This window comes from Acanthochromis polyacanthus, chromosome 3 (assembly GCF_021347895.1).
Source record: "Acanthochromis polyacanthus isolate Apoly-LR-REF ecotype Palm Island chromosome 3, KAUST_Apoly_ChrSc, whole genome shotgun sequence".
NCBI classification, from domain to species: domain Eukaryota; kingdom Metazoa; phylum Chordata; class Actinopteri; family Pomacentridae; genus Acanthochromis; species Acanthochromis polyacanthus.
In genome coordinates this window covers 44,966,058-44,992,745 of record NC_067115.1, presented here as the reverse complement: position 1 = coordinate 44,992,745, position 26,688 = coordinate 44,966,058, and the positions used below count along the sequence as shown (strand labels likewise).

At 43.0% G+C, this 26,688-nt stretch overlaps 1 protein-coding gene across 1 annotated transcript in view; it reads left to right on the top strand.

Annotated features, from left to right (window-relative positions):
- LOC110961296 (heterogeneous nuclear ribonucleoprotein L-like) overlaps window positions 1-26,688 on the top strand; it is a gene marked incomplete at its 5' end in the record, with an annotated part of 34,473 nt that overhangs the window by 4,260 nt on the left and 3,525 nt on the right. The window contains 11 exons of the mRNA XM_022208854.2: window positions 14,354-14,472; window positions 16,454-16,691; window positions 18,002-18,087; window positions 18,368-18,464; window positions 18,632-18,704; window positions 20,131-20,190; window positions 21,127-21,386; window positions 23,037-23,158; window positions 25,540-25,738; window positions 25,895-25,952; window positions 26,072-26,170. Coding sequence (XP_022064546.2) covers window positions 14,354-14,472; window positions 16,454-16,691; window positions 18,002-18,087; window positions 18,368-18,464; window positions 18,632-18,704; window positions 20,131-20,190; window positions 21,127-21,386; window positions 23,037-23,158; window positions 25,540-25,738; window positions 25,895-25,952; window positions 26,072-26,170 — 1,411 coding nt within the window. The remainder of the gene's footprint in view (window positions 1-14,353; window positions 14,473-16,453; window positions 16,692-18,001; window positions 18,088-18,367; window positions 18,465-18,631; window positions 18,705-20,130; window positions 20,191-21,126; window positions 21,387-23,036; window positions 23,159-25,539; window positions 25,739-25,894; window positions 25,953-26,071; window positions 26,171-26,688) is intronic.

Below are 26,688 nucleotides of genomic sequence, written 5' to 3'. Positions count from 1 at the left end.
CTGGTGAACAGAGCAGCATCAGTCTGTGGGACTCTGATCTTTTTAGTGTCCAAGCTGGTTTACCATGAGTCTGAGAGGCTAAAAGTGATCAATGCAGACCTTATACATCAAACAGCATCATCCCAGAAACTAACTCAGAGGTAAATTAAAATCATATACTCATGGAGCAACATCAGCTTTACCTGGAAACGTTTTCCACCGTTTAATATGGACAAAAAACATTGCTGTGGACACTGCTTACAGTTCATTTTGTGTTTTTAGAGCCTGTGTGACTATGAATGGAAGTGTCAGTTTGATATTTAGTCCACCTCTTAGGGAGATATCTTCTTTGTTTTGTGCTTCTGACCTACATCATCTTCAGTTGAGCTCACAGCTTATAACCACAACAATAGATCACAGGAAAGACCGACTTATGTGAGGAACCAATTGTTTGCCATTTACACTGTTGGTGCTTCATTTCTGGAATGAGCTGCAACATAGTTTGAGGCTAAAGAAATTTATTCTTCTGAGAAACTTCAAAGCTTTAGTACTTGGAGCAGTTTCATTCATGTGATTCTCTGTGATGGTTGTGGCAGTACCTCGAGTTTGCCAATTTCAAAGAATGTGAACTCCCAGCAAGCCACGTGGGATTTATTTTTTGGTCAGTTCAGCTTTTCCTTGGCTCTAGGGACATCATGCCTGACACCCTGTCCTGGCAGTTCTCCGCAGAAGAGTCTCTTAAAGAGCCTGAGCTCATCCTACCGTCCACCCAATTTGTAGCTCTCACCTGGGAGATTGAATCCAAGGTCCAACAAGCCCAAGCACTTCAACTGGACCCTGGCAACGGCCCCACTAACACCTTGTTTGTGCCTGACTCCGTCTGATCCCTCTGCAGTGGGCTCGCTACAGCCGGCTAACCTGCCAAACTCAGTCTTCAGTCAGTCTTCTGCCAGTGGTTTTGGTGGCCGACCCTTGACAAAGACACCCATGAATTCATCTGTGCCCAAAACAAACCCTCCAACCAACCCAGTGCAGACCTCCTTCATCCGCTGCCCATCCCCAGACGACCGTGGTCCCACATACTGCACGACTTTGTTAAAGGTCTTCCCCCCCTCAAACGGTAACATCGTCATAGCCATGCCCAAAATTCCATCTGCCAAGGAGACAGCAGACTAGCAACTCATGTGTTCCGCCTGCATGGACTGACTGCTGATATCATGTCTAACTGAGGAGCATAGTTCACTTTGCAGGTGTGGAAAGTCTTCTGTTGAGCCCAGGGTGCCATGGTCAGTCTCTCATCTGGTTACCATCCCCAGTCCAACTGCCAGACGGAGCAGGCCAACCAAGAGCTGGAAACTATGTCCACTGCATCACGTCAGACATCCCATCCTCCAGGAGCTCCTAGATCCCCTGGGACAAAAATGCCCATTGTACCCCGCTAAACGCTCCCCTCGGCTAACCACCAGGCTAACCGACACCACACTGCTGCTCCAGCCTATGCCTTTGACTGAATAGTATGGCTCTAAGGATCTGCCCCTTAGAGTGGAGTCCAAGAAACTGACCCCTTGTTTCGTGGGACCCTTTGTGATTGAGGCGGTTGTCATCCCCTGTGCTGAATCCATGAAGATTCACCACCTTTCATGTCTCCCAGGTAAAACCCATCACAGTACCAACTCCTCCACTACTCTGGGTATTGGATGAGCAGGCCATCTACACGGTGCTCAGGCTGTTTGATGTGATGCATTAGGGTCCTCCAGTACCTCGTTGGCTGGGAGGGGGATGGACCAGAGGAGCGATGATGGATTACCTGCCAGCAGATCTTGGATCAAAGCCTCATCAGGGACAAGGGGGTACTGTTGGTACCCCCGACTGCTCTGGCTCGTCTCACTGGACCCCGATTCCCCTGAGCCTGCTTTCCCCTTTAGTTTAGTTTCCTGTTTTGTGAGTATCCCTGTTTTCCTTAACTTTTCTCTCTGTTGTTAATTAAGAGTTTTCCTTTGGTTTTTGTAGTTTCTCCCACTTTTTTAATTAAGTTTGGTTACTCCCAGTTCAGTTTTTGCTTGAGTCTAGTTCCCTCATTCAGAATTAGTTTGAATTTGTTCCTTTGTTTAATATCCTTTGCTTATTAACTTTATTGGTCTCTGCCTGCTCCTGTGTCCACACTTGGGTTCAAGCCTCCTCTGTGACAGGCTGTTTTAATGAATTTCTTTCCTGTAATCTTTTGTAGATATAATTTGCTCTCAGGAGATCTTGATCAAAGTAAAATTTCAAGCTAGCTTTAGTTTAAAATAGGGGTGCAACAAATAATCGATGTCGCCAGCAACAATCAGTGACAAAATTAGTTTCTAACAAATTGTTTAAGTTTTTTGTGATGACTCAGAATGCGCTTTCTTTTAAATGTTTCAGACATCTTTGATGATGTTTTTGTTGTTAAGTCACCATGGATGCTGTTTTGGTGTGAGAATTTTATAGGTCCTTCAGTAGGTTTGGGTTCTGACAACAGAACCCAAACCTACAAACAACATACCTACCCTATCTATCTATCTATCTATCTAGTCCTGGTACAAAAAATCCAGACTTATGAAGTCCCGACAGTAGTTAATTATTAAATCTCTTTTTTTTCCAGAATTCATTTAAAACATGCAGGTCCCTTTAGCAGCTTATAGTCTGCACTAGGTGTTACTTTCGTTACTTAAAATAGTCAGTGTATTTAGTCATTACTTTAAGCTGTTGCTTCACAATGGAAAAAAATCCCCAATAAGCAAAGAGATCACACATGCAGATGATACACCATACGGTAAAATTAAATGTATACAAGCAACAGTCTTCTGAAGAGGCTTCATCTAGCCAGAACATGCATTCTCACACTGGTATAGACTGAAATGTCAGATAGCATATGCAATGCTTTTCCTGTTGGTCTGACAGAGAGGTGGTCTGACATCACATTGAAGCTGTTTGTGAACAGACCACTTCCTGGCAACTCACACAGAACTCTCGTCCACATTTCAACTGTCTTGCAACTCCTCTTAAAAAAAAATCAGTCTGCTCTCTGATGATGCTAAGTGTTCTTAGAGAGAACAATCAGCACAAGATTGATTTAAATACTGTAAACACTTTCAAGTCCAGTTCCATAAACCAGACAGTCCATTTGAATCAAACTCAGGTCAGTGTTATTTTACCTCCTCCACATGATTTGTTCTATAAGCAGTGACTTTAGAGTGGCGGTGTAGTTCTCTCCACACTTCAGCTGACTTCAAAGCGCCTTTGATCTTATGGTTTTTATCATTATATCAGATACTGAAGATCAAACCGTCAAGGTGTAAAACCGGCTTGTGTATAGAGTCCTTCAGTAAATGCAATGACTGAGTTCCAAATGAATCATTGATATTGTCAGCAGCATAGAATGAAAAACCAGAAATCAGTTTATCTCATTTATTCAGGCTTGTTTCAACATAGCTCTGACAGATCCATCTATCTGTCCATTCAGTACCTTCATCCAGCTGTCATTCATGTATCATCCAAGACATTTATTCATCCATTCAGCCTTAAATCCATCAGTCCGTGCAGTCATTGATTTTCCTTTGAAATGTTCATGATACAACTGCAACTCAAAAAATTTAAATATTGTGGCAAAAGTAATGTACTTCATGAGGTAAACTTTCAAAAAGCTGAGGAAATTTGGCATTTTCAGTTGGATATCAACGTCCTAGAGTGTGGAGGTAGAATGGATCGACAGAATCCAAGGTGTTTGAAGTTTCTGCACTCTGTGATGATTTGTGGTGTTGGTCCACCGTGTTCTATCAAATCCAAAGGAGATTTTAGAGTAGTTCATGCTTCTGTCTGCTGAGAAGCTTCATAGAGATGCTGATTACCTTTTCAAGCAGGACGTAGCACCTGCCCACAGAGCCAAAAGTAGGACTAAATGGTTTATTGCTGTGTTTGATTGTCCAGGTGCATTTATGTATCTGTCAGTGTGCCATCTATCCAGTCCTGAATGGATCAGAGCGCCAAATAGATCTGTTTCTCCATGTTTTCTTCTATTTACACTCAAAATGTAGATGTCCTCCATTTAGCAACCATCATAATAGGCACCCATTTATCTTTATATCTGTTCATCCACTTTCTGTCTGTTCAGTAATTTATTGATAGGTGCACCTTCCAACCAGTAAGCCACGTGTTCATCCTTTACTATGAATACCTTAGATGTTCAACAGTTAAAACACATCTACAGGCATATGTTCAGAGGCTTTCATGCTGTTATGATCTGTTGTTCTATGCTGAATGTTTTCTACAGTGTGTATGTGATGTAGGAGGGAAGGTGTGGCCGATGCATCCGTCTGCTGGTGATTTGGAAACATCCAGTCATTCTAACTGCCATAAAAGTGATAACGCTGTGAAATATTCCATAACTACTGGCTTTTTATTGAGCTTGTAGTACCTGTTCCTGGGGTTTTTTAGTGATTTTGGTCACCTGCAGACCTTTCCTTCAGTGCTAATACGTGCCCAAAATGTTTACCTCGTATACAAGAAGAGTCAAAATTGAGCATATTGACTTACTGTTGGCAAACACCCCAATACAATTCCTGCTCCTAAGTAGAGGAACCCTTCCATCAGAGATATTTCTATTGATGGAAGCTCTACGGGGACGAACTGTCAAATCTATTAGTAGACTAACTGTAGACCTATTAGCCTGCTGCCATTGCTTAGCAAAGTAATGGAAAAAATTGCATTCGAACAAGTTCATAAATTTTTTTTCGAACAATTTAATCACAAAGTACCAGCATGCATATCGAGAAGGTCACTCCACAAGTACTGCTTTAACTCACATGACTGACAACTGGTTGGAGGAAATAAATGCAAGCAGATTAGTTGGTGCAGTGATGTTGGATTTTAGTGCAGCATTTGACCTGATTGATCACACAATATTACTTAAAAAACTAGAATGTTATGGTTTTTCTCCATCATCTCTGTCATGGATGAAAAGCTATCCGTCTGACAGAAAGCAGTGTGTGTTCTTTAATGGCAGATATTCCTGTATTAGAGCAGTACACTGTGGAGTGCCCCAGGGCAGCTGCCTTGGGCCTTTGCTCTACTCAATTTTTACAAACGATCTACCTTTAGTTGTGGAGAACTCAAATGTAGTCATGTACGCAGATGATTCTACGCTGTACTGTTCAGCAGAAACTCCTAACTCGGTGTCAGACATGTTAAATCATGATTTACAAAATATTAGCAAGTGGGTGAAAGATAACAAACTGGCTTTAAATGTAGGTAAATCCACATCCATAATCTTTGGTAGTAGATCAAAATTAACGAATGACACTCATTTGAACTTATCAGTTAATGGGCTTCAGTTAAAGCAGGTGAAGCAAACAAAGTTATTGGGCGTCACCTTAGATTGTTACTTGTCTTGGTCTGCTCATATCGACGACATAACATCAAAATAGTGCAAAGGCATTGCAATGTGCAGAAAATGTATGGCATTTATTCCTATGTCTATTGCTAAACAGGTTGTTCAGTCTCTTGTTCTGTGTCATTTAGAATACTGTCCAGTCATATGGTCATCTGCATCACAAACAGAAATACACAAACTTCAAGTGGCACAAAACAGAGCAGCAGGACTGTACTCCAGTGCTCCTACAGAACCAATGATGCAGTTCTGCATTCACGCCTTTCTTGGCTCACAGTTGAGAACAAAAATTAAAGTACGACTATCTTTATTGATTTGGAATGCAATTTTTAGAAATCATCCACAGTTTCTCTCTGAGCGACTAGTTTTTGTCAGAAGCATTCACAAATATCCCACAAGACAGGCACTAGGTGGAGATTTAAAACTCCCACACAAAGGTAAAAAATCTCTAAAGCATACAGTGTTTTACAGAGCTGTATTTAACTGGAATAGACTTTCATCTTCTTTGTGAAAAATTAAAAACAAAAATAAATTTAAGAAGGCATTAGTGCAAGAACTTCTGCAGATGACAATGTGAAAACTTAAGACCTTGGCATGTCTTAAATGTAATTTATAATATGTTTCATTGTATATATTAATGTGCGTGTAAAATGTTTTGTATAAATTGTAAATTATATATTTTTCTTTTTTCTTTTTTTTAAAGGACCCCAGGAAGACTAGCAGCCATTCAAAGGGCAGCTAATGGGGATCCTAATTAAACAATAAACAACAACAATAAAACTGTCAGATCACCTCTCTGTTTACACAAATAATCCTGTTTACAGGACTTCTGAGCACATTGCATTGACTTTCATTTATTTCCTGGCCTAAACCTGATAGTACCCTGTCCTCAAACCACATATTCACCTTAAAACATAATGAATTTTAATGGAGACTTGATTTTTGTCCTCACAAGGACGTCCCAACAGTGTGATTATATAAACAGGTTAATGTCCTCAAAGCATCAGTAATACGTGTACACACACACACACACACTTCAATCACACTATGCTAGGCTGGCTTTATAAATGATGTATCATCCTGCCTCGTTAAAAACGCCTTAGCTCAGTGACCCCGCTAATGTTTACAGTGAAATGTCTGGGAGAAGAAGACGAAGAGGAATGAGGAAGATGAAGGCAGCTGGGGCGATGAAGAGGAAGGAGGAGGAGGAAGAGAGGATTAGCTGAGGCCTCAGAACGTCAGACAGGATGGTAATGATAAAGATGCTCGACAGGAAGGAAGCGACATGCCACCGAACTCGCCCTCAGACACACACATGCGTTTACTCACACACTAAATACAGACACACATGCATTTACCAAAAAAGCTGGGGTGTGGTTGCCTTGGCAACACAGCCTTGTGTGTGTGCGCGTGTGTGTGCATGTTTAGTGAACGTCCTCTGTAATCCTACACAGCAGAAACTAGAGGAGGAGAACTTCTCAGCTTAATATTGTCAGAAAAGTGACTGTGAGGTAACCATGGTAACCACATACCATCACTCCTACAGCACATACTAAGACTTCCAAGAACTGTACGTTAGATCATTGTCATTCATGCTTCAGCCACCTGTCTCACACTTTCCGTTGCTATAGTTACTGGGCCATCGCCAAGCCAAGTCTTTAAAAATATTTCTGACATCACCTGAAGGCACAGGCAGCCGGGAAACAGTCACATAGGTAAAAACAACTTGGCTGGTGGAGCCGGTGGATCTTTATTAGCTTTGGCACTCTTACAGAAGGTCCTCGATTTCCGGTGGAGTTCCATTCCTAGGGATCTACACAGGCCGATTTTTAAGTTGGACCTCTGGCAAAAATGTAACCAAATCCGTTCCGTGCATCATATCGATCAGTTCGTCATAAAGTCATGAATACCAACAGCTTTCATCATGTATGAACCATTTTACTAGAAGATAACAGAATATTGTAACAGACTGATGTTGTTGTTCATGATGAGGTTTCAGTGTTTGTTAAGTTCCAGATTTACCTAATGTCAGTGAACGTGCCATATTTAGTTAGCTCACCTCTGATTGGCTGAGAGTCAGCAGTAGAGAGAGCTGGGAACAGCGGCTAATTCTGGAGCTAAGTTATGGGGGTTTTCTAGTTATTCCAGAGCTAAGTTATGGGGTTTTTCTAGTTATTCTGGAGCTATGTTATGGGGTTTTTCTAGTTATTCTGGCGTTGGCTACGGCCCACAGTATCCTGTGTGAAGGTTCCATAAACCAGCAGAGAACCAGTTAAAGTCTCACTCATTCATCACAGAGGGTCACTACAATATGTTGACCTGTTTCTACAACCTGACCCATGTTGGTCGGTGTTTCTGTTCCCAGCGTTTTATTCTGTCTAATTTCACTTCCATGGAGACGGCTTTCCTTTTCTTCCAAGCATCAGAAGAGTCTGGCTTACGCTGGGAGCCATGATGAAGGACAAAAAGTTAGTGAACGCAGCACAATCCAAGGTGGAGTAAAACTGGAGAATGAAAACAAAGCCATCTTATGGCGCCGCGTGACGACGTATTCATCCACTCTGCTCATCAACTAGTTCAATTCAATTCAATTTTATTTATATAGCGTCAATTACAGTCAACTCGTCTCAAGACGCTTTACAGAACCCAAATGCCTGACCCCCAGAGCAAGCCCAAAGGAGACAGTGGCAAGGAAAAACACCCTTTTAACAGGGAAGAAACCTCGAGCAGAACCCAGCTCTATATAGGGGGGACCCATCTGCCTGCTGGCCGGGCGGGTTGAGAAGGACAGAAGAGGGCAAAGGGGAGGGATGGGAGAAGAGGGAGGGGTGGGAAAGCAAGGAAGACAACACACATTTGGATACATGCATGACAGGATATGTGACACAGACAAAGTATAAGCTAACATTGAAAACTGACTCATAGTTTACTCTGATGATGTACGGCTCTGACATTAAACATACTCCATATATAGCTAGCAGTAAAATTCAAACAGTATGTAAGTTAGCATAACAGTATAGTGAAGGTGATGCAGAGTTGACTGGTGGAAAAAGGGAGTTGGAAGCAGAGGGCTGGAGGAAGGTCAGCAGCAGCATCCCACAGTGGACATGATGGAGACTGGACCAGCTGGTGGAACATCGACCACAGATCTGAAGCATCCAGCTCTGGGACCAGGGACACTCGGAGAAATAGCACAGGGGGAAACAGAGTGAATGTACTGCAATAACGGTATACATATTAAATGTAAAGGTAGATAGAGAAGGGCTCAGTGCGTCAAGAGAAGTCCCCCAGCAGCCTAGGCCTATAGCAGCATGACTAGAGGCAGAACGAAGGGACGTCCAAGAGGGAGTCAGCTGTGCAATGAAGACACAAGCCGAACCCCTGTGGGTCACCCAGTCAGCCCCAACTATAAGATTTGTCAAAAAGGAACGTTTTAAGCCTGGTCTTAAAAATAGAGAGGGTGTCTGCCTCCAGAACCCAAACTGGGAGCAGGTTCCACAGGAGAGGCGCCTGATAACTGAAGGCTCTGCCTCCCATTCTACTTTTAGAAATTCTAGGAACAACAAGTAAGCCTGCAGCTTGAGAGCGAAGAGTTCTACTAGGATAATAAGGTACTATCAGATCTTTAAGATATGATGGAGATTGGTTATTAAGAGCTTTATATGTCAGAAGAAGGATTTTAAATTCTATTCTGGATTTAACAGGAAGCCAGTTCAACGTAACCAGTTTGTCAAAAGACTGGGAGTGTGAACCCAAGCAGCAGGCGTAGACAGGAGGGTGAAGTTAAATATGATTTAATTAACGAAAACCAGAATATTAACTGAACAGAAACACTGAGTGAGGGAAGCCGGAGGGAAACAACGGAGAGGAAAAACTAAACTAATTAACAAAGGACGGACCAGTAGGCCGAGAAGAACTAAACCAAAAACTAAACTAAATAGTGGGGAAGATAACTCACAGCAGTCCAGGGTGTCCAGTGTCTGACGGGCAGAAAGGAGGGGCAGAGCAGACTGAGTTGCAGGAGGGGGTGAGAGGCAGGCAGGGAAACAGGCAGAGTAATCCGAAGGAGTAGCAGAGTCCAAGAAACTACGTGTGGGGGACGATGAACGGAGTGCAGGATTCCAACGGAGTGAGTTATGGCATGGACGGAGGAGCGTGGCTGAGTCTTGGCAGGTGGAGAATGGAGCATGGAACATTGAGCCGGCAGTGAACTCTGTAGAAAGGCTGGCTTATATACTGCAGTGATTGTTGATTCTTGCCAGCTGTGCTCTCTGCACAGTCGTTCCTCATTTGGCTGATTGAGCCAGAGCACCGGAGCAGGAGGATCATGACACAGTTACAATTTACACTGTACGTCGTAAACCGAGGACTCCCTGTATATATGTTTTCAAACGTCTGAATGAAGCGATGAAACACATTCAGTCAGAACTTCATGGAACCCCTCATGGCTGATCAGGTGGAAGTCAATCCAGAAAGAAAGGTTCAGCTGCTCAACAACAGCCTGTGAAATCCATCTAGTCCACCTTAACCCTTAAGGCCCAACGTTCACATCTCTGCACATCAGACTGCACATGTTGCATTTTTTGATTTTGCATCTTGAAGGACCGTCAATGCTCCTGGCCGTTCTCAGAGCTCAGTGTCTCACATGGTACCTGTAGTTTCCTCTAAAATACCCTGAAAATTGTGCAATTAAAATATAAAAATCTAAAGATTACCTTAGGATTAGCTAAGCCCCAATGATTCAAGGTTGTAGCAGCTGAGAGAAAGACTCTATTTAAAAAAAGAATTACTTCATGTCCCATGCATTTTTCTTACAAATTACATGAATCAGTTTTTATTAATAGAAAAGACAAGATATTAGGGTTTAACATCAGTCCCTGATAACAAAGTAAAAGCTGTTGTTCTTTGTAATCAGTTATTAAGTTTAAAGTCTATTGTTGAATTTTTAAATTAGAACTGAGATTTCTTTTGTTAGAAATGTTTAATACAACACTGGGACAACATGTGAAAAAATGTTTCATGTTTTAGGGTTAATAGCCTATCTACACGTATTTATGGTGTACCAACGTTACCATGGAAACCACGAGTCATGCACGGACACTAAACCTGCACCGTGGTTTCCGTTCATCTTCCACTAAATATTTCCTCCAAAAGACAAAAACTCCTGTCGGTAAAAACAGACTAGCTAAAAACCTTCACACTCAAATGAACATTAAGGCTACAAGCTATCCATAATGTTTTTAAGAAGAGAAATGTCCTGTCTTTGAATACATGTTGTATGACCACTTTCTGTCTAAACCCCCCCCCCAAAGAATCCACCAGTGATCTAAAAATGACTGTCTCCAGATGCCGTCACCCTGCTCGCTGACGGACACCTTTCAGCCGGTTAAATCGGAGCTGGCTTCCTGCGGTATGCTCGTGGAAAGCAACTAAACCTGCTGCAGAACAACAGCCAGGCTGCAGAAAATGTCATGCTTGCTCAACCTCTTCCTGAGAGTGACAGTAAACATGTTTTTTATTTGTCGTTTCTGTGACTGTGAGAAGATTTTCTGACAGCAACCGTTTTTTTTCTCACCCACACTCGACTCACTGATGTTCTCTAAATCTCAGCTCCCTGCACAAAGCAGCTCAAAGATGTTTCTTCTTTACCTTATCTGATAAGAGAACAGCCTTATAAGTGTTAGTGCAAATGTGTTCACGCTTCAGCAGCATTTGTTTCCTGTTTCTAAAGTTTTCTTTCTTCATCTTTTGATAATAATCATTGAAATTAAGCTACAACTGTTTAAACCGTCTAAATGGGAGTGTTTATGTTATTTGTTGTCCCTGAAACCGACATTACTTTGAACATCTCGGCTTAACGTTTTGCACATTTTCTATGTTTTGTCAGGCAGAAACATTTCACCTGTTGTGACTTAGGGTGTTTCTGTGGTAATTTTGGCTGTTTTTGCAGTTATTTTGCATGTTTTTTGCACCAAATGTAAGTGTTGTCTCAATTTCACCTGTTTTGTGGTGATTTTGAGTGTTTTTGCTGGCATGTTTGAACTTTTCAAGGTAGTTTTGTCTGCGCTGTGACAGACCTGACCTATGAAGAATGAGGTTTTGTTTCTTGCTGCTTCTTGGCTTGCTGCGTTTGTGGACTGTCAACAGCAACAAGATGGTTTGATGATAACTGCTGACACAGCGGAGGCAGCTCTTGGTCTGTCTTTTTCATGGCCTTTGATGACTATCTGGCTTCCTGTCCTGATGCCTTTGTGTGTGTGTGTGTGTGTGTGTGTGTGTGTGTGTGTGTGTGTGTGTGTGTGTGTGTGTGTGTGTGTGTGTGTGTGTGTGTGTTTATGCACTCTATCAGATAAATATGCTCTGATCAGCCACGTTATTTTTGCGAGTTTTCAAATTGGCATTCCTGAGAAATGTAAGACTGCTTTTGGGTGTGGTCTCCTAGTTCCTTCCTCCTGGATACGTCTCTACGCTGATGACACCATCATATATGTTACTGGTCCATCACTTCACTCTGCTGCATCTACCCTTCAACTCAGCCTTACTTCAATCCAAGAAAACAAAACGTCTGCTATTCAACAGGACAAACAGTGTTGCCAGCCCTCCAAAGATCACCTGTGCAGATGGCTCAGATCTGGAGTTCGTCAACTCTGGCTGGACTCTTCACTCTCTTTCATTCCTCACATCAACATCCTACAGACTAAAATCAAATCCAGAGTGGGGTTCCTTCACCGTGATAAGGCCTTCTTTACATACTCTCTTGTAACGATGACCATCCACCCCACGTTCGACTATGGTGGTGTCATCTATAAAATGGCCCCTAAGTGGCCCCTAACTGGGAGTGCTAGAGCCGGGGATCGGTGGCCGCCGCTGGTTCCGGGGAGGAAACAGAGTGTGCCGGCGGATGTTGGAGGGATCCCTGGCGGCCGGGGGAAAAGGAGGAGGACGAGGAACCAGAGAGGAGGAGGACGCTGGAGAGAGTGGAGAGCCAGACGCTGACGATCCGGGATGGCGTGGGCTACGAACCGGGCCGGGAGGGGGCAGGTGGATCCGGGGAGCACCAGGAGGGGGGAAGCAAGGAGGGGTTCCGGAGGGGACACGGTGTCAGATGGGTCCAGAGAGGGGGTCCGGTGAGGCACGGCAGACGGAGGTCCGGACAGCTGGTTCTGGCAAGGCAGAGAGGAGAGACAACGTTAGGTGCTGTACAGGCACAAAGAGAAACATACAGGGCTAGAGAGCGACTGACAGGGACATCGAGTACAACAATCTGGCGGAGAGTGGAGGGATGAACCGGTCTTTTTATTGCCGTGGGTGTAATCACTGGGATGAGTTCCAGCTGTCCAGACTCCGGGGAAGCGGCTGATTACCCGAGTGGAGGCAGTCGTGTGGCTGCACTCCACTCAGTGCATCACTGGAGAGAGAGAGAGAGAGAGAGGGAGAGAGACCACGAGAGGGAGAAAAAGGGGGGAGACAGATGGGGAACGGGTTTTGGGATGCCAGGTGGGGAGGACTGGGGTGAGGAGGGAGCAGTGGCGGTTTTTCACGGAGGCCAAGGGAAGCCTGGCTTCCCCAAAAAATATGCAAGAAAGAAAAAATAGAAATAATCTTCACCACTATGTATTTTATGTTTTATATTTTGGTCATTCCTTGTTGTCAAAACACTACATCAGGCATTTCTGCTTTGTGAGGAGCAAAACAGCACCCCTCCTGTCAAGCTCTTTTTGTGCATTACACTACGTCTGTCATGCCCTCTGCGCTGTCTGTCTGTTCAGAGGCCAGCTTCGCCTTGCCTCCCTTAGAGAAAAAAACAGCCCGTATTAGCCAATCAGACTGAAGCAAGGCTCATCGCTTAATGGTCAATGCATCATTAAAAAAACATAAGGGAGGCCAGATCAAATCTGGCTTCCAACCAATCACAAACTGTGATGAACAATACCCACACTAATGCAGCTGTCCCACCAGGCGCCAGCAAGCCCACACAGCAAGTATAGCCATCAAGCTAGCCAGAGAACGGATGGTGACAGGGACCTTGAGTTTCTTGTAAAAAATGACTTCACCAAACTTCCTTTTGAAGTTCAACTACAAGTCAAAAGTGACGGTAGGCCAACTCCAAAGCTCAATCTAACTAAGTGTAGAGCTAATGGAAAAGCTCGCTCTTTTTGTGAAGCTAACTATGCCAGAAACGAGTGGCTAACGGGAAGTACCAAGCTTAACCGGCTTTTCTGCTGGCCATGTCTCCTATTTGACCGGTCTACCGGCTCCCTGAACAACCCCTGGAGCACTTAACCTCTTCTTTTTTTTTTCACTGAAATGAATGAGAAGTCGGTAGAATAAAGGTACTGTAACAGTAGGCTGATTTGTTTACATGAAAATAACAGTTAAAACACCGAATCTAATTTGTTGTTCACACTGGCTTCCTCGGTAATTTTGGTCACGGGCCACTGGGAGGGAGCCCTGACAGGTCCTCCCTTTACACCAGGAGACTCCAGCTCTGGCTTCTCCTCATCTACCAGACCCTATCAGGAAAGCCCTCAGTACCTCTCCAACCTCCTCTACCCCTCCATAACAGCTACCACCTGAGGTCCAGTGATCTCATAACTCTGTCTATCTCCAAGGCTCACACTGTCTTTGGCAGTCGATTGGAATTCCCTCCAAAAATCTCTGAAACTGTCATCTCTTCCTTCTCTTTAGATGTTTAATGAGAAGCCGCAGCAGACCCTAGCCGACTGTTGGCATACTGACCATTTCCACTGAACCACTAGCGCTATTTTAGGCGGTTTTTAATCTCTGTTTAAACACTTGTGTGTCTATTCACATTCCTCTCATTGCTTGTTTTGTGTTGTATGTCTTATTTTTGTGTTCTTAGTTGGTAGACGTTGTTAATCGTAGTTAGTTGTTGTTATTGTGTTTGTTGGTAGTTAATAAATGTCTAGTCCTGTATCTGATTCCTTTGTTTTCTGTCTGTAGGATGACGTGGAGGACAGTCACCGCATCCCTCCGTCTCCGGTGGTCCACGTCCGAGGACTGTGTGACGCCGTGGTGGAGGCCGACCTGGTGGAAGCACTCGACAAGTTCGGCAACATCTGGTAGCATTTTAAATACGTCCACCTCCATTTTCGTCTTTAAATGTGTTCGTACGTTTTTCATTCACACACATGCTGCTGTACTTCAGAAACACCATCACTAAACGTTCTGTCTCACAACTGATGAAGAAGATGAAGAAGAAAACACAGCTGCATTGATTACTCATTTGCTGTGGTGCTAGGTTTAATACTTCATGCTTCTATTTATGTGCACCTCACACGGCATGGTCTGACGTGTTTCTGCCGTCCATCTCAACATGATTTAGACACATTTTAACACGTTTCACCACCACTTCCTATCCTGCACTGTCAGTTCTCACGGATATTTATAACCACTCTGTAGTTCAGAAGCTTTTTTTCTTTCAGTTCACTTGTAAGTTGACTAAATAAGCAAAGATTTTTTATTAATCAGCAGGTTATTTGTTAATCACTTAGTGGAGGAATTCTGTACCCCCAAACTGTGCAGTTCTTGGCTGCTTGCCTGCTTTATATCACCAACCAGTACTCAGGCTTACATGGATGCTTCTGAAAGTCTTTGAATTCACACCTTTTTTTTTACAGTTGCTGGTTTTTCCTGAAATGTACCAAGAACACTGAGTGGACATAGCATCAGATTTATAGCAAATTTAGAACTTCCCACTGTATCTGGGTTCAAAGCACCCCAAAGTCCGGCCGCAACTCTTTCAATTCCAACTCTTTCAGTGATGAATTCTAAAGACGTGGAGGACCAAAAGCCTTCTCCTACAGTCTGTCCTGATTACACGTGTTTCTTCTGAGCATCATTTGGTGTTCTGCTACTCTGTTCCTTGGCGATGTAGATAATAAACAGAAGAAAAGCCTGGTCTTCAGGCCGGTAAGGACCAGTGTTTTCTGTGGAAGACAATATCTCCAGTTGGTTTGGACTTTGGGTTTTCCAAGTTTTCCGACTCTCTTAAGCCCTGTTCGCACAATATTAATATTACATGGGGAGCTCTGGTCATTTGTAATAATTGCAGAGGAGGTCGGTGATCTTAATCCCGTGCGAATGCGACATGTCGTTAATTGGTAAAGTAATAATTCCCCTGCAAATTACCTACCATATTTCACCGAACACCAACGTGCAGAGAGTACTAGTCCCATGCAAATCTGCATCTCAGTGACTGGGGGTATTTTAGCTGTTGTTTTTTATTGCGCGTCTTTTTCTACATCTTTCTCGGTTGAATTATGGAGGCTGTGGTGGAAATTACTGACAATATTTTAGGAGCAAATGCAAGAGTAGGTCTATACACAACAGGCCTATGGAGCATTCACAGAAACGGCAAATTAGATCCACCAGAAGAGGGACATTTGGGAGGATACTGAGATGGATGACGTGTAGCAGCATGCTTTAAGCATATCTTTCAACAGGCGAAATACAAACACCCTGATGGCCCATTATCCCGACAACGCTGCCCGCTGTTCTCAAGTCACGTTGTTGCTTTGACATGTTTACTGTTGCCATGACGACAGCATACCACCGCACATACCACATACCACATACCACAAGCTTTCCATGAACCTAACCTAGTGGTTTTTGTGCCTAAACCTAACGAAACAATAACAATAGCGCTGTTACAACATAGGTTGTATATATACAGTATGTACTAAATATATATCTTTATATGCAGTCTATTCTTTACACATGCACGTGAAAACAGTGGATGTTGTGACCTGCACAGATTTGACATCATATCCGGGCTGTAATGTTAGTAAATTCGAGTAAAATACAGACTTCGCTTATCCTGTGCGAATGTGCTTAAAGAAACAGACGTCCTGAGGTAACTTACAAACTACCAGAGGTCCCCAGGTAGTACTAATCCCGTACAAATAGTACATTAGTTTTCTTCTGAAGTCATTATCGGTTTGCTAAAGAAACAGCAGCTTTGACCTGAAGCCTGATATCATAAAAGTCTCCTTCCAGCTGAGGTTCCTCTGGTTCCTCTAACACTCGTTCCTCTGCCCTCAGCTACGTGATGATGATGCCGTTTAAGCACCAGGCTCTGGTAGAGTTCGACAGCGTGCAGAGCGCTGAACGTTGCGTGGCGTGTGGAACCCGGGAAGCCGTCTACATCGCCGAACAACAGGCCTTCTTCAACTTCTCCACCAGCCAGAGGATCACCAGGCCAACCAATGCAGACGATCCCAGCAGCGGAAACAAGGTCCTGCTGCTGTCTGTCCAGAACCCGCTGTACCCCATCACCACCGTGAGTTCAGGAGACTCCTTCCATGTTTTAGCTTTGCCTTTTACATTTGTTGAAACCTAAGATAAACTTCCCAAACAAAATTGTCTTTATGATACATGAAGAATTCTTGAATGTAAATAGAGCCGTTCCGTGAATCACAATATGAATCAGTTTATATACTTGTACAACTACAGTAACGAAAACAGTCATTAGCTCACACTGAAACACAACTCAGTAGGAAAATACCAGCGAAAATGTAAACTGTAAGTCTGACTTATGCTTGGGGGTCTTAATGAAGTTAGCGAATGTAGCGGCAAATGTAATCAAAGCCGTGTTATTACACCGTGTGACCATGAATTCATGGCTCCATTCACCGACTAGTTCCACGGAAGCAGTTCCAACATAACGACGAAACAGAGGACGGCCCGTAATCAGTTCCGATGTAATGGCAAAAGACGTATGTCGAGGACGTTTTACACCGAAGACCTCCTGTATTGGCATTCTTATTTCCACCTAATCAAAATTGTAAATTAGGGAATCAAGCTCTTTTCAGAGTTGACATGCACAGATAACAGCTAGGGTGAGTTACATGTTGGTACAACTCCAGTAACAAAAACAGTCATCAGCTCACACTGAAACACAAGTCGATAGGAAACTACTGGTGAAAATGTAAGCTGTAAGTCTGACTTACGCTGGGAGCCATAATGAAGTTAGAATGTAGCGGCAAATGTAAACAAAGTCGTCTTATAGCATCACGTGACGATGAAGTCCTCCACTCCTCTCACCACATAGTTCAACTGAACCAGTTTCGACGTAGTGACAAAAAGTCGAGGATGCCGTAAACTGAGGACTTCCTGTATTTTGCCTTAACTTGGACCATAATTTACTAAATGAACATCATGCTGTATTAAAATTCTTTGGAACTAGCCACTGAGACATTAACTGATATTTACTGATGCAACAGATCAGAGGAGAAGCAGGATCGTTTTACTTTTACAACTAAAGCCGTCGCCTCTGCAGGTTCTTTGAAAGAATGACCCAGAGACAGTCTGTCTTTTCTGTGCAGTCCATGCTCTCTTCCAGATCACCTCATATAACCCGTCTGCTCTGTGTTTAGCTAACATCCCACCCAGCTAACCTGTCTCCATAGACCAACACACAACTGACATTCAGTCAAAGTAACTCGTTGTTTTACGTTCTGACAGTGAATTTCTTAATGGGGTATGTTTGATTTGATGGCACAGTTTCATATTAACGGCTATCAAAGTTATCGCTTATGCTACAGAATATAGAGTGGATTGCAGGTTTTGTCTGTCTCCTCTGTCTCTCAGGATGTGCTGTACACCGTCTGTAATCCCATCGGCAACGTCCTGCGCATCGTCATCTTCAAACGCAACGGCATCCAGGCCATGGTGGAATATCCTGACATATGTTTAAAGTATTTCATAGCTCAGAAGAGACACAATAACATTCAGTTCAGTTCCACTAACCTGCTCTTTGGAGCTTGATAGACTTTACCTTTTCCAGCTGTACGTAGAACATGAGGAAGGCTGATTTGACCCATCCTGTTGAATCCTGCACCCAGTCTGATTTACTGAAGCTGATAGTAGGGCCTCAGGGCCGTGCTGGTCGTGGTTGTCTTCTGATTGGCTGGTTGCTTGGTGTCCTGGTGAGTCATCCTTAACCAGCTGGTGAACGTTCGAGTCGGTGGAAGACGCTCAGAAGGCCAAACTGGCTCTGAATGGAGCCGACATCTACGCAGGCTGCTGCACGCTCAAGATCGAATACGCACGGGTAAGCACACACACACACACACACACACACACACACACACACACACACACACACACACACACACACACACTTACAGTGCTCTGGACAAACATACACTCAGGTGCACGCACACATACGCCCACGCACACACACCCACCAGAGGTGCTGTGCTCTGTCGCCCCCTGCAGCCCAACAGACTGAACGTCATCCGCAACGACAACACCAGCCGGGATTACAGCAAACCCTTCCTCCTGCACCGAGGTAGGACGCCTCACACACACACGCGCATGCACACGCACACGCACACGCACACGCACACACACACACACTCTGACTGTACTTTCCAGTAGAGCAAAATACTGTCATGGTAAGTGAACAGTGCATACTGGGAGGTATATGTAATAAAGTAAATAACTTCTCTTGATGAGTTAAATCAACAGACTTTTGACTGTTTGGTCAAATAAATTCTTTTTTTTTAGTTCTGAAGTTAACAGTCCACGAGGCTGACATGAAACAGGTAAACCAGTGACTGAATCTTCTAAACTGATCTCAGATCTTGCAGTTGTGTAGATGTGATGGACTCACGCTGAGATCTTTAGCAGAAACACAGCAGCGACAGATTTTATCAGATCCAGGCAGCTAAAATGAGCTTCCTGTGTTTGTTGTTTTCCTCATGACTGCTGCAGACCTTAAAAGGGAATGCATACTTAAAGAAGTTACACAGACGGTCACATTGCTCCTCATGTCAAACGCTGAAAACAAACGAAGCTTCTGTGGATTTTTCTCACAGTCTGGGACAGGAAAAAACAGGTGGTTCCAGATTTAACTGTAGCATCATGTTGACCCTGTAAAACCCATTGTTGCAGAAATACAGCATCAGTTCTATTTTTTAAATTTTATTTTCTATTATATATATATATATGTATAATTATTGCTATTTTTATATATTTGTTATATGTGGATAGATGGATAGATAGATAGATAGATAGATAGATAGATAGATAGATAGATAGATAGATAGATAGATAGATAGATAGATAGATATGGCCTGCACTCTGTAGACGTCACATTATCGGCTCCAATCAGCTCTCTGGGAACCCCGGCCCAGTTGGAACTAAAACAGTAGCTGGTACCAGGAACTACGTCCTGATGGAAAACCTCACAAACCCTGTAGAGTAGAGTAGATGTTGGTGGAAAAGCACCTTTTGACTCGTTGGATCTGACAAGGAAGTCCCTGGGTTCAAAGTGGCATAGGATGGAGCTCAGTGGACTCTAAGGCTTGATGGCAGCATTGAGGTGATGAAGGTGATGAAGCTGTGGTCGAGGCTGAAAGATTTTCTTGCTGAGGAAGATTAACAAAGAGACTACTCACTTCCACCTCCAATTGATCTGCCCTTATGTGGGTCAGACTCAACATAACGTTACACAAAAAGCAAAAACCAAGCGCTCATATTTGACATCATTACGTTTTGGGGTGAGGACCTGTTATAAGATCGGGTTAGGTAGGGTTTCTGTGCAGTCAAGCAGTGATCAGGGATCTGGTCGGGTCTTTTTATGTTAGCAGTCACTCCAAACATCCACACTGTGCAGGATTCTGTGTGGGTGAGAGACAAAAACAGCACCACTGGTTTCAACCATCCTGTCAGCTCATCATTATCTAATAATTCTGTGTAAATGTGTGTTGTAGAGCGGGGGAAGGGACGGCAACGTCAGGCCATCCTGGGAGAACATCCGTCCAACGGCTACGGTACCGTTTCCTCTCTGTTCCAGCTGTTTCTCTGTGTCCAACTTATTCTAGTCCAGGTTCCACATTCAGCCCAGTGTGATCTCCAGTGGACCAGTTTTACTATAAGATCAAAACGACAAGAGTCAGATAAAAAAAGACAAAAAAAACCCCAAGAAAAACAAAACAAAATAATGCAAAAATGAGACACAAAATGTCAAAAAGAGACAAACGACATGAAAAAAAACCAAAAAAGAGACAAAAAACAGACAAGTTGCATGCGACAAAAAAATAAACAACAAAAACAAGACAAAAAACATAAAACAGCACGCAAAACAATGAATAAAGCAAAACAAAAAAACGATAAAAGTCAGACAAAAACAACAGATCGAGACAAAATATTACAAAAATGAGACACAAAATGAGAAAAAATTGACAAACGACATGAAACAAAACAAAAAGAGACAAAAAAGTTACAGAGCACCAAAAAAGTAGACAAACAATGAAAACAGCGCGCAAAACAACGAATAAAGCAAAACACAAAATGACAAAAATAAGACAAAAAACTCAAGTGAGACAAAAAGGAAACACAAAACGAGAAAAACATGAGCCAAAAGTCAGATAAAAAAAGACAAAAAGCCACAAAAACAGACAAAATGTTACATAAATAAGTTTCAAAGCGACAAAAAAATGGACAAACGACAAAAATGAGACACAAAATTAGAAAAATGAGATAAATGGCAAAAATTTGGATCATAAGGATCAAAACAGCTTGTCATGGTCTATTTTAAATTTATAGTTTTACTAATTTACAACCTGCAGTTAATGTCTTCTCTCTACTTTTTACTCTTTGAGGGCCGGATTGGACCCTCTGGAGGATCACTTTTGGACCACGGGCCTCATGTTGGACACCCCTGGTTTAGTCCTATAGACTTTCAAACCTTCTCTGTGTCTCTGCAGGCCCACACTGCCCCCTGCTGCCTCTACCTGGGAACAGCAGGTACAGGAGGAGCTGTGAGGAGGTGAAGGACTTGATTTCTTACCCGCTGCTCCTCCATAAGACCTCCTCTTCCTCCTGCTCCTCCGCCTCTTCATCCTCCTCCTCCTTCCTGAGTCGCTCCGTCTCCAGCTCGGTCGCCATGGTGAGCGGCCTCCATCCCACCAAGATGAACTGCAGTCGCATATTCAACCTCTTCTGTCTCTACGGCAACGTGGAGAAGGTGTGTGTGGTGTCCTCTACCTGTCGGAGGAGATGGGGTCAGGCCATCATTTCTCATCAAGCTTGACTTTAGTATCTTAGTACACAATTGTGACATCAGTAAACAATGTAAGTCTGGACAGCACGACAACAGAAACTGTATATTCAGATTCTACCTTCAGCAGTTTACTCATGTTGGTGACTTTCCCTCAGAACTCAACTTTCAGATGCAGTTAACTCATCTTCACTGACTTGTCTTTTAACGGGAACATGTGCAAGATTTAGGGGCATCTTGCAGTTTTGAACCAGCTGCAATTCACTCTCATCCAAGTGTGTATTAGAACCTACCTTGACTCTTACTTCAGTGTGAAAGCTCCTCTCTGAGCCAGGGTTTGGTTTGTCTGCTCTGGGCTTCTGTAGAAACATGGCGGCACAACAAGCTGGACTCTAAGTAGACGTGAAGAATCCTTTCTGTGCTAACAAACATATGAATTGACGCTAATTAAACACTAATGAATCCTTTAACTCAGCAGTAGAGAGCACATTTAGGCTTACATGGTGTCAGATTCAGACTGGTGACCTGTCCAGGGTGTCCCCTGCCTTCACCCGAGTCAGCTGGGATAGACTCCATCACCCCCCATGACCCTAGTGAGGATAAAGCGGTAAATAGAGGATGGATGGATGGATGGATGGATGGATGGATGGATGGATGGACGGTGTCAGGTTGTGGTTTATAACAAGAACAAAAAATGCTCAAATGTAGCAACAATTAGGCAGTTAGCTGTATTTAAATCTAAAGAAAGAACACCAAAAAGCACCACCAAATTCAGTCACAAACACCTCAACAGCTATAAGAACAGAATGGAGGAGGAGGTCCTCCACTTATGTCAGAGCTCCGTTCCTATGGTGTGACGGAAGTCAATTTTAGCCTCAAATCGGAACCCCGGTGAAAATGCACAGAAAGTCGTTAGGTGCATCACGATATCGATCAGTTTACATATTAGTACAACTACAGTAACGACAAACAGTCATTAGCTCACACTGGAACACAACTCGGTAGGAAAATACTGATGAAAATGTAAACCGTAAGTCTGACTTATGCTTGGAGCCATAATGAAGGTGGAATGTAGCATAATCCCCTGTAAACAAAGCGTCTTATACGCCACGTGATGACTGATCATACAGTATTCATTCTAGTCGTCATGTAACGTAACAATGAAGCGCCATAAGTCGAGGACTTCGTACACCAAGAACCTCCTGTATTGGCATTCTTATTTCCACCTCATCAAAACTGTAAATTCAGGAATCATGGCCTTTACAGAGATGACTTGTACAGGAAACATCTAAGTTTAGTTTCGTGGCTCACTTCCAGTTCCCTCTATAAGCTCCACAGTTTAACATGCATCTCCATCCAGGATCTCCCTGTATTGTGAATTTTCCAGGACAAATCACCCTGCATATAAACAGTACAATCATCTGTTGCTACTTCTAGTCATTGCTGTCCAGTCATCCACAGTATTATATTCTGAATTTACTCAGTCATGAGGTGTTTGAGGTTTAGGTATCAGGCATACGGGTTCTGTGAAGCGTCTTCAGACAGTCTGACCTGTGATTGGCGCTATGTGAATAAAGTTGAACTGAACTGTGCTGTGGGTTGTCGGTTGTGTCGCAGGTGAAGTTCATGAAGAGCGTTCCTGGGACGGCATTGGTGGAGATGGGGGATGAATATGCTGTGGACCGAGCCGTGACTCACCTCAACAGCGTTAAGGTGTTCGGCAAGAAAGTCAACGTCTGGTGAGTGCTGACGTCCTCTGGCTTCAGGACGACGTTTAGAGGTTGAGGACGGGACTAGATGGAGTCTGGTACTTTGGTCTAAGACAAGATTTCCTGCTGTATTAAAACTTGAAACCCTCTTAGTGATGCTCAAACGATATGGGTCATCCCATTATGGAATAAATTTCCTATCATAATTCAAGAGCGTTTTAAATTGATTTGAGGGCAGCATTTATCGATTTCATTCTCAGATTTTGTGATATTGTCTCTCAGAACTCTGCTCTCGCGCTCAAATTTGCTCTGCGTGCTCAAACTGTGTCCTTTCACTCGGCTACGATGCTGCTCGCACAGATTTCCTGTGCTCAAACTCAAACTCTTCCTCTTGCTCTCACGGAGCTTCTGCTCACGGATCTCTGCTCTGCTCTCAGATTTTTTGTGTATCAACGCTGTCAACCAATAGAAGGCCGGCGAGCTTTGACCGATCACATTATCCCTGTTTGTATACGGGTGCGTTCGCTGTTTTTCTGAGGAGCGTCGCATACGGGCGGGCACTCTTTCAACAGGTTTTATCCACTCCCTACCTCCGGGGCTGTAATAAATGTGATTTCTTTTATTTTTTTGACCACTGTTGGAATAAAATATCATTCAATACATACAACAGCGTCCGAGCTTCTCATTAAAATGGCTATATTGTATAATAATAGCGGCAGAGAACACTGCTCTTTGAGGTGTGCTGGTGGATTTTTTTGATGATTTTTACTCATTTTTGTAAACATATACAAGATTTCTCTTGCCAAATTTGGGGATTTTTTTTAAATAATTTTTTAAGGGAAACTTTTAAGGAATTATTTGAATTTTCTTCTTGAAGGTTTTACAAATTTTCAGAAATTTGGGGAATTTTTTTGCAGAATTTTTGGATTTTTTTCAGACAAGGAAACTACATTTTCTTGTGTCTGTGAATGAGGACAACAGGAGGGTTAAATGCTGATGCTTCAGCCAGGATCAGGAAACCATTAAGTATCCTATTAAAATCTGAATTTGTGCAGTAAATAAAATACTCTCGGGGACTTTATCTATTTAAAGAATCAGTTGTTGGAGGAACAGATGACTGATTGTGTAGCTGCAGTGTACAGTGCACAGCTCTGACCTCCCTGTTTAAGCCATATGCTGTGACCATACACCCCACTGCTCCCACCACAGTCCTCCTCCTGAACTGTTTACTCCATCTGTCGCTGTAAGAATGAGGAACAAACAAACAATATATACTAAACAGAACCTTTTCAGTGGAATGGTATGTAAACATTAACAATATATAAATGTAGAAGTGACGTAAATGAGTAATATCTGTTCTGTATTCAGGAAATGGATGCAGCTAAAGTCAGTTCACCTTTCATCGTTGAGATATTTTTGGTTATTCAGTCTTTCGTGACATGGAGAACACCACATTTCTGCAGATTATTGTTTTCCAGCTGCTCTTTGCTGGAAGTTTTGTTACTCTAACTTTTCTTTAAAAATACCCCAAAGTTGTTCTTTTGGATTTAAGCCAGGTCATGGTTTCACTCTTTTCTTTGAATCATTTTCCCGCGGTTAACAGGGTTGTGGCCACCAGGGGGCATCAGTTAGACTCAGAATGTTCCCTTCTGCTCTTTATTTGGAACAGAGGTTACACACAAACATACAGTGAACAGTCTTAACTTTCTTCTGTAATTTAAATGAACATGGAAAGAGCAGCAGAGCATCGTGGCCTCTGATTGGTTGTAAATCTGAGCTGCCACCACTGTGATAAGTCTGAAGTAAGTCTGTCAGAGCTCGGTTCAGAAAGTAGCACACTCGTGGTCCATGGTGTTGGTTTAGACCAGGACTGTCCACCATGAGGCCCGTGGTCCAAAAGTGGTTCTCCAGAGGGTCCAATCCGGTCCTCAAAGTGTAAAAATTACAGAGAAGACATTAACTGCAGATTGTAAATTAGTAAAACTATAAATTTAGAATCATTTCTAGACCATGAAAAGTTGTTTGGATCAGAAAGTAAAATACTGGATTGTTCTTTGTTCTTTTGTGTCTCATTTTTGTAACATTTTCTCTTGATTTTGTTGTTTTTTTAAATCTTTCTCCTGTATTATATTTAATCTTTATGAACTGTCTTTGATATTTTTATATATACCTTTCAAGGTTAACTAATTTTTGTAATCGCCCAGAATAATTTGCTCACCTGTCGGCACAATCCCTGGATATTTCCTCTTGTTTACTAGATTATTCCTCAGCAGAGATGCTCCCTGAGTAATGCAGTTTATTTGTGGTCATTATGAACCACAGAGAATCAAAAAGTAGAATTTAGAAGTGCTGGTTTTGCCTGCTGTACAAACACGAGCATCACGTTTGTTTTCCTGCCATTCGTCCCTCAGTGTGTCCAAGCAGCAGGCGGTGATTCCCAGCCAGATGTTTGAGCTGGCCGACGGCAGCAGCAGCTACCAGGACTTCAGCCTGACCAGAAACAACCGCTTCAGCAGCGCCCAGAACAGCAGGAACATCATCCAGCCTCCTGCTGCCGTCCTGCACTTCTACAACGCCCCCCCCAGCCTCAGCCAGCAGCAGCTGCACACGGTGAGGTTCATTTATTAACGGACACATATTAGACTCCACGTGTGCTTTAGAGAGAGGTATAACTGGAGAAGGAGATGGGGCCAGGTGTAGAACCCTGTGGTACACCTGGACTGACTAGAACGTAGTTTAATTTTGTCTTCTCTTTCTCATCTACAGCTCTGTACCGAGCACAACGTTCCCGTCTTCACCAAGTTCAAGGTTTTCGATGCCAAACGTGAGTTCAGACAATCACACAGCAGACCAGAAGCTGGTTTTCATGGTTAGCATACATCTTCGAATTCAGTTCTTTTGTCTTCTTCTTCATCATATCCTTCCTTCTTCTGCTCATGTCAGCCAACTCAAAGACTCTGTCTGGTCTGCTGGAGTTTGACAGTAAAACTGAAGCTATAGAGGCTCTGACGGTCCTCAACCACCACCAGATCAGGATACCCAGTAAGTCCTCTCTGATCAAACAGAGCTTTTTACAGGCCAGAATCTTCACATCTTTACAAACAAACACATGAAAATCTAAAAAATAAGATAGAAAACATTCAATCATGCAATCAAAATCAACAGTTAATACAAGATTCCCGTTAAAATGAAGCAAAAAGATTAGAAACAACACGATAAGGTCGAGGTTTAGGCTGCTGTTCAGTTAGCATGAGCAAAAAAAATGTCAGAAATTGCTTCAAACTGAATCATCACACAATATCAGGCTGTTTCTAGACTGCTCAAGCTTTAAGAAATCATCAGAAGACTGAATGAAAATGGTTTAAACAAGCCTGATAACCAGAAGGATGATTCATCACCCAAAGTTAGCATACAGGAACTTGTTGAATTTCCTTGTTTTGACAGTGTTCTGTCTCAGGTGAGAGCAGCCAAAAGCAGACAGACAGCAGCTGTGATCACCTTTAGATGTCAGGTTTCACAAAGAATAAGGAAAAAGACAGAAAAAAAGAACATAAATAATA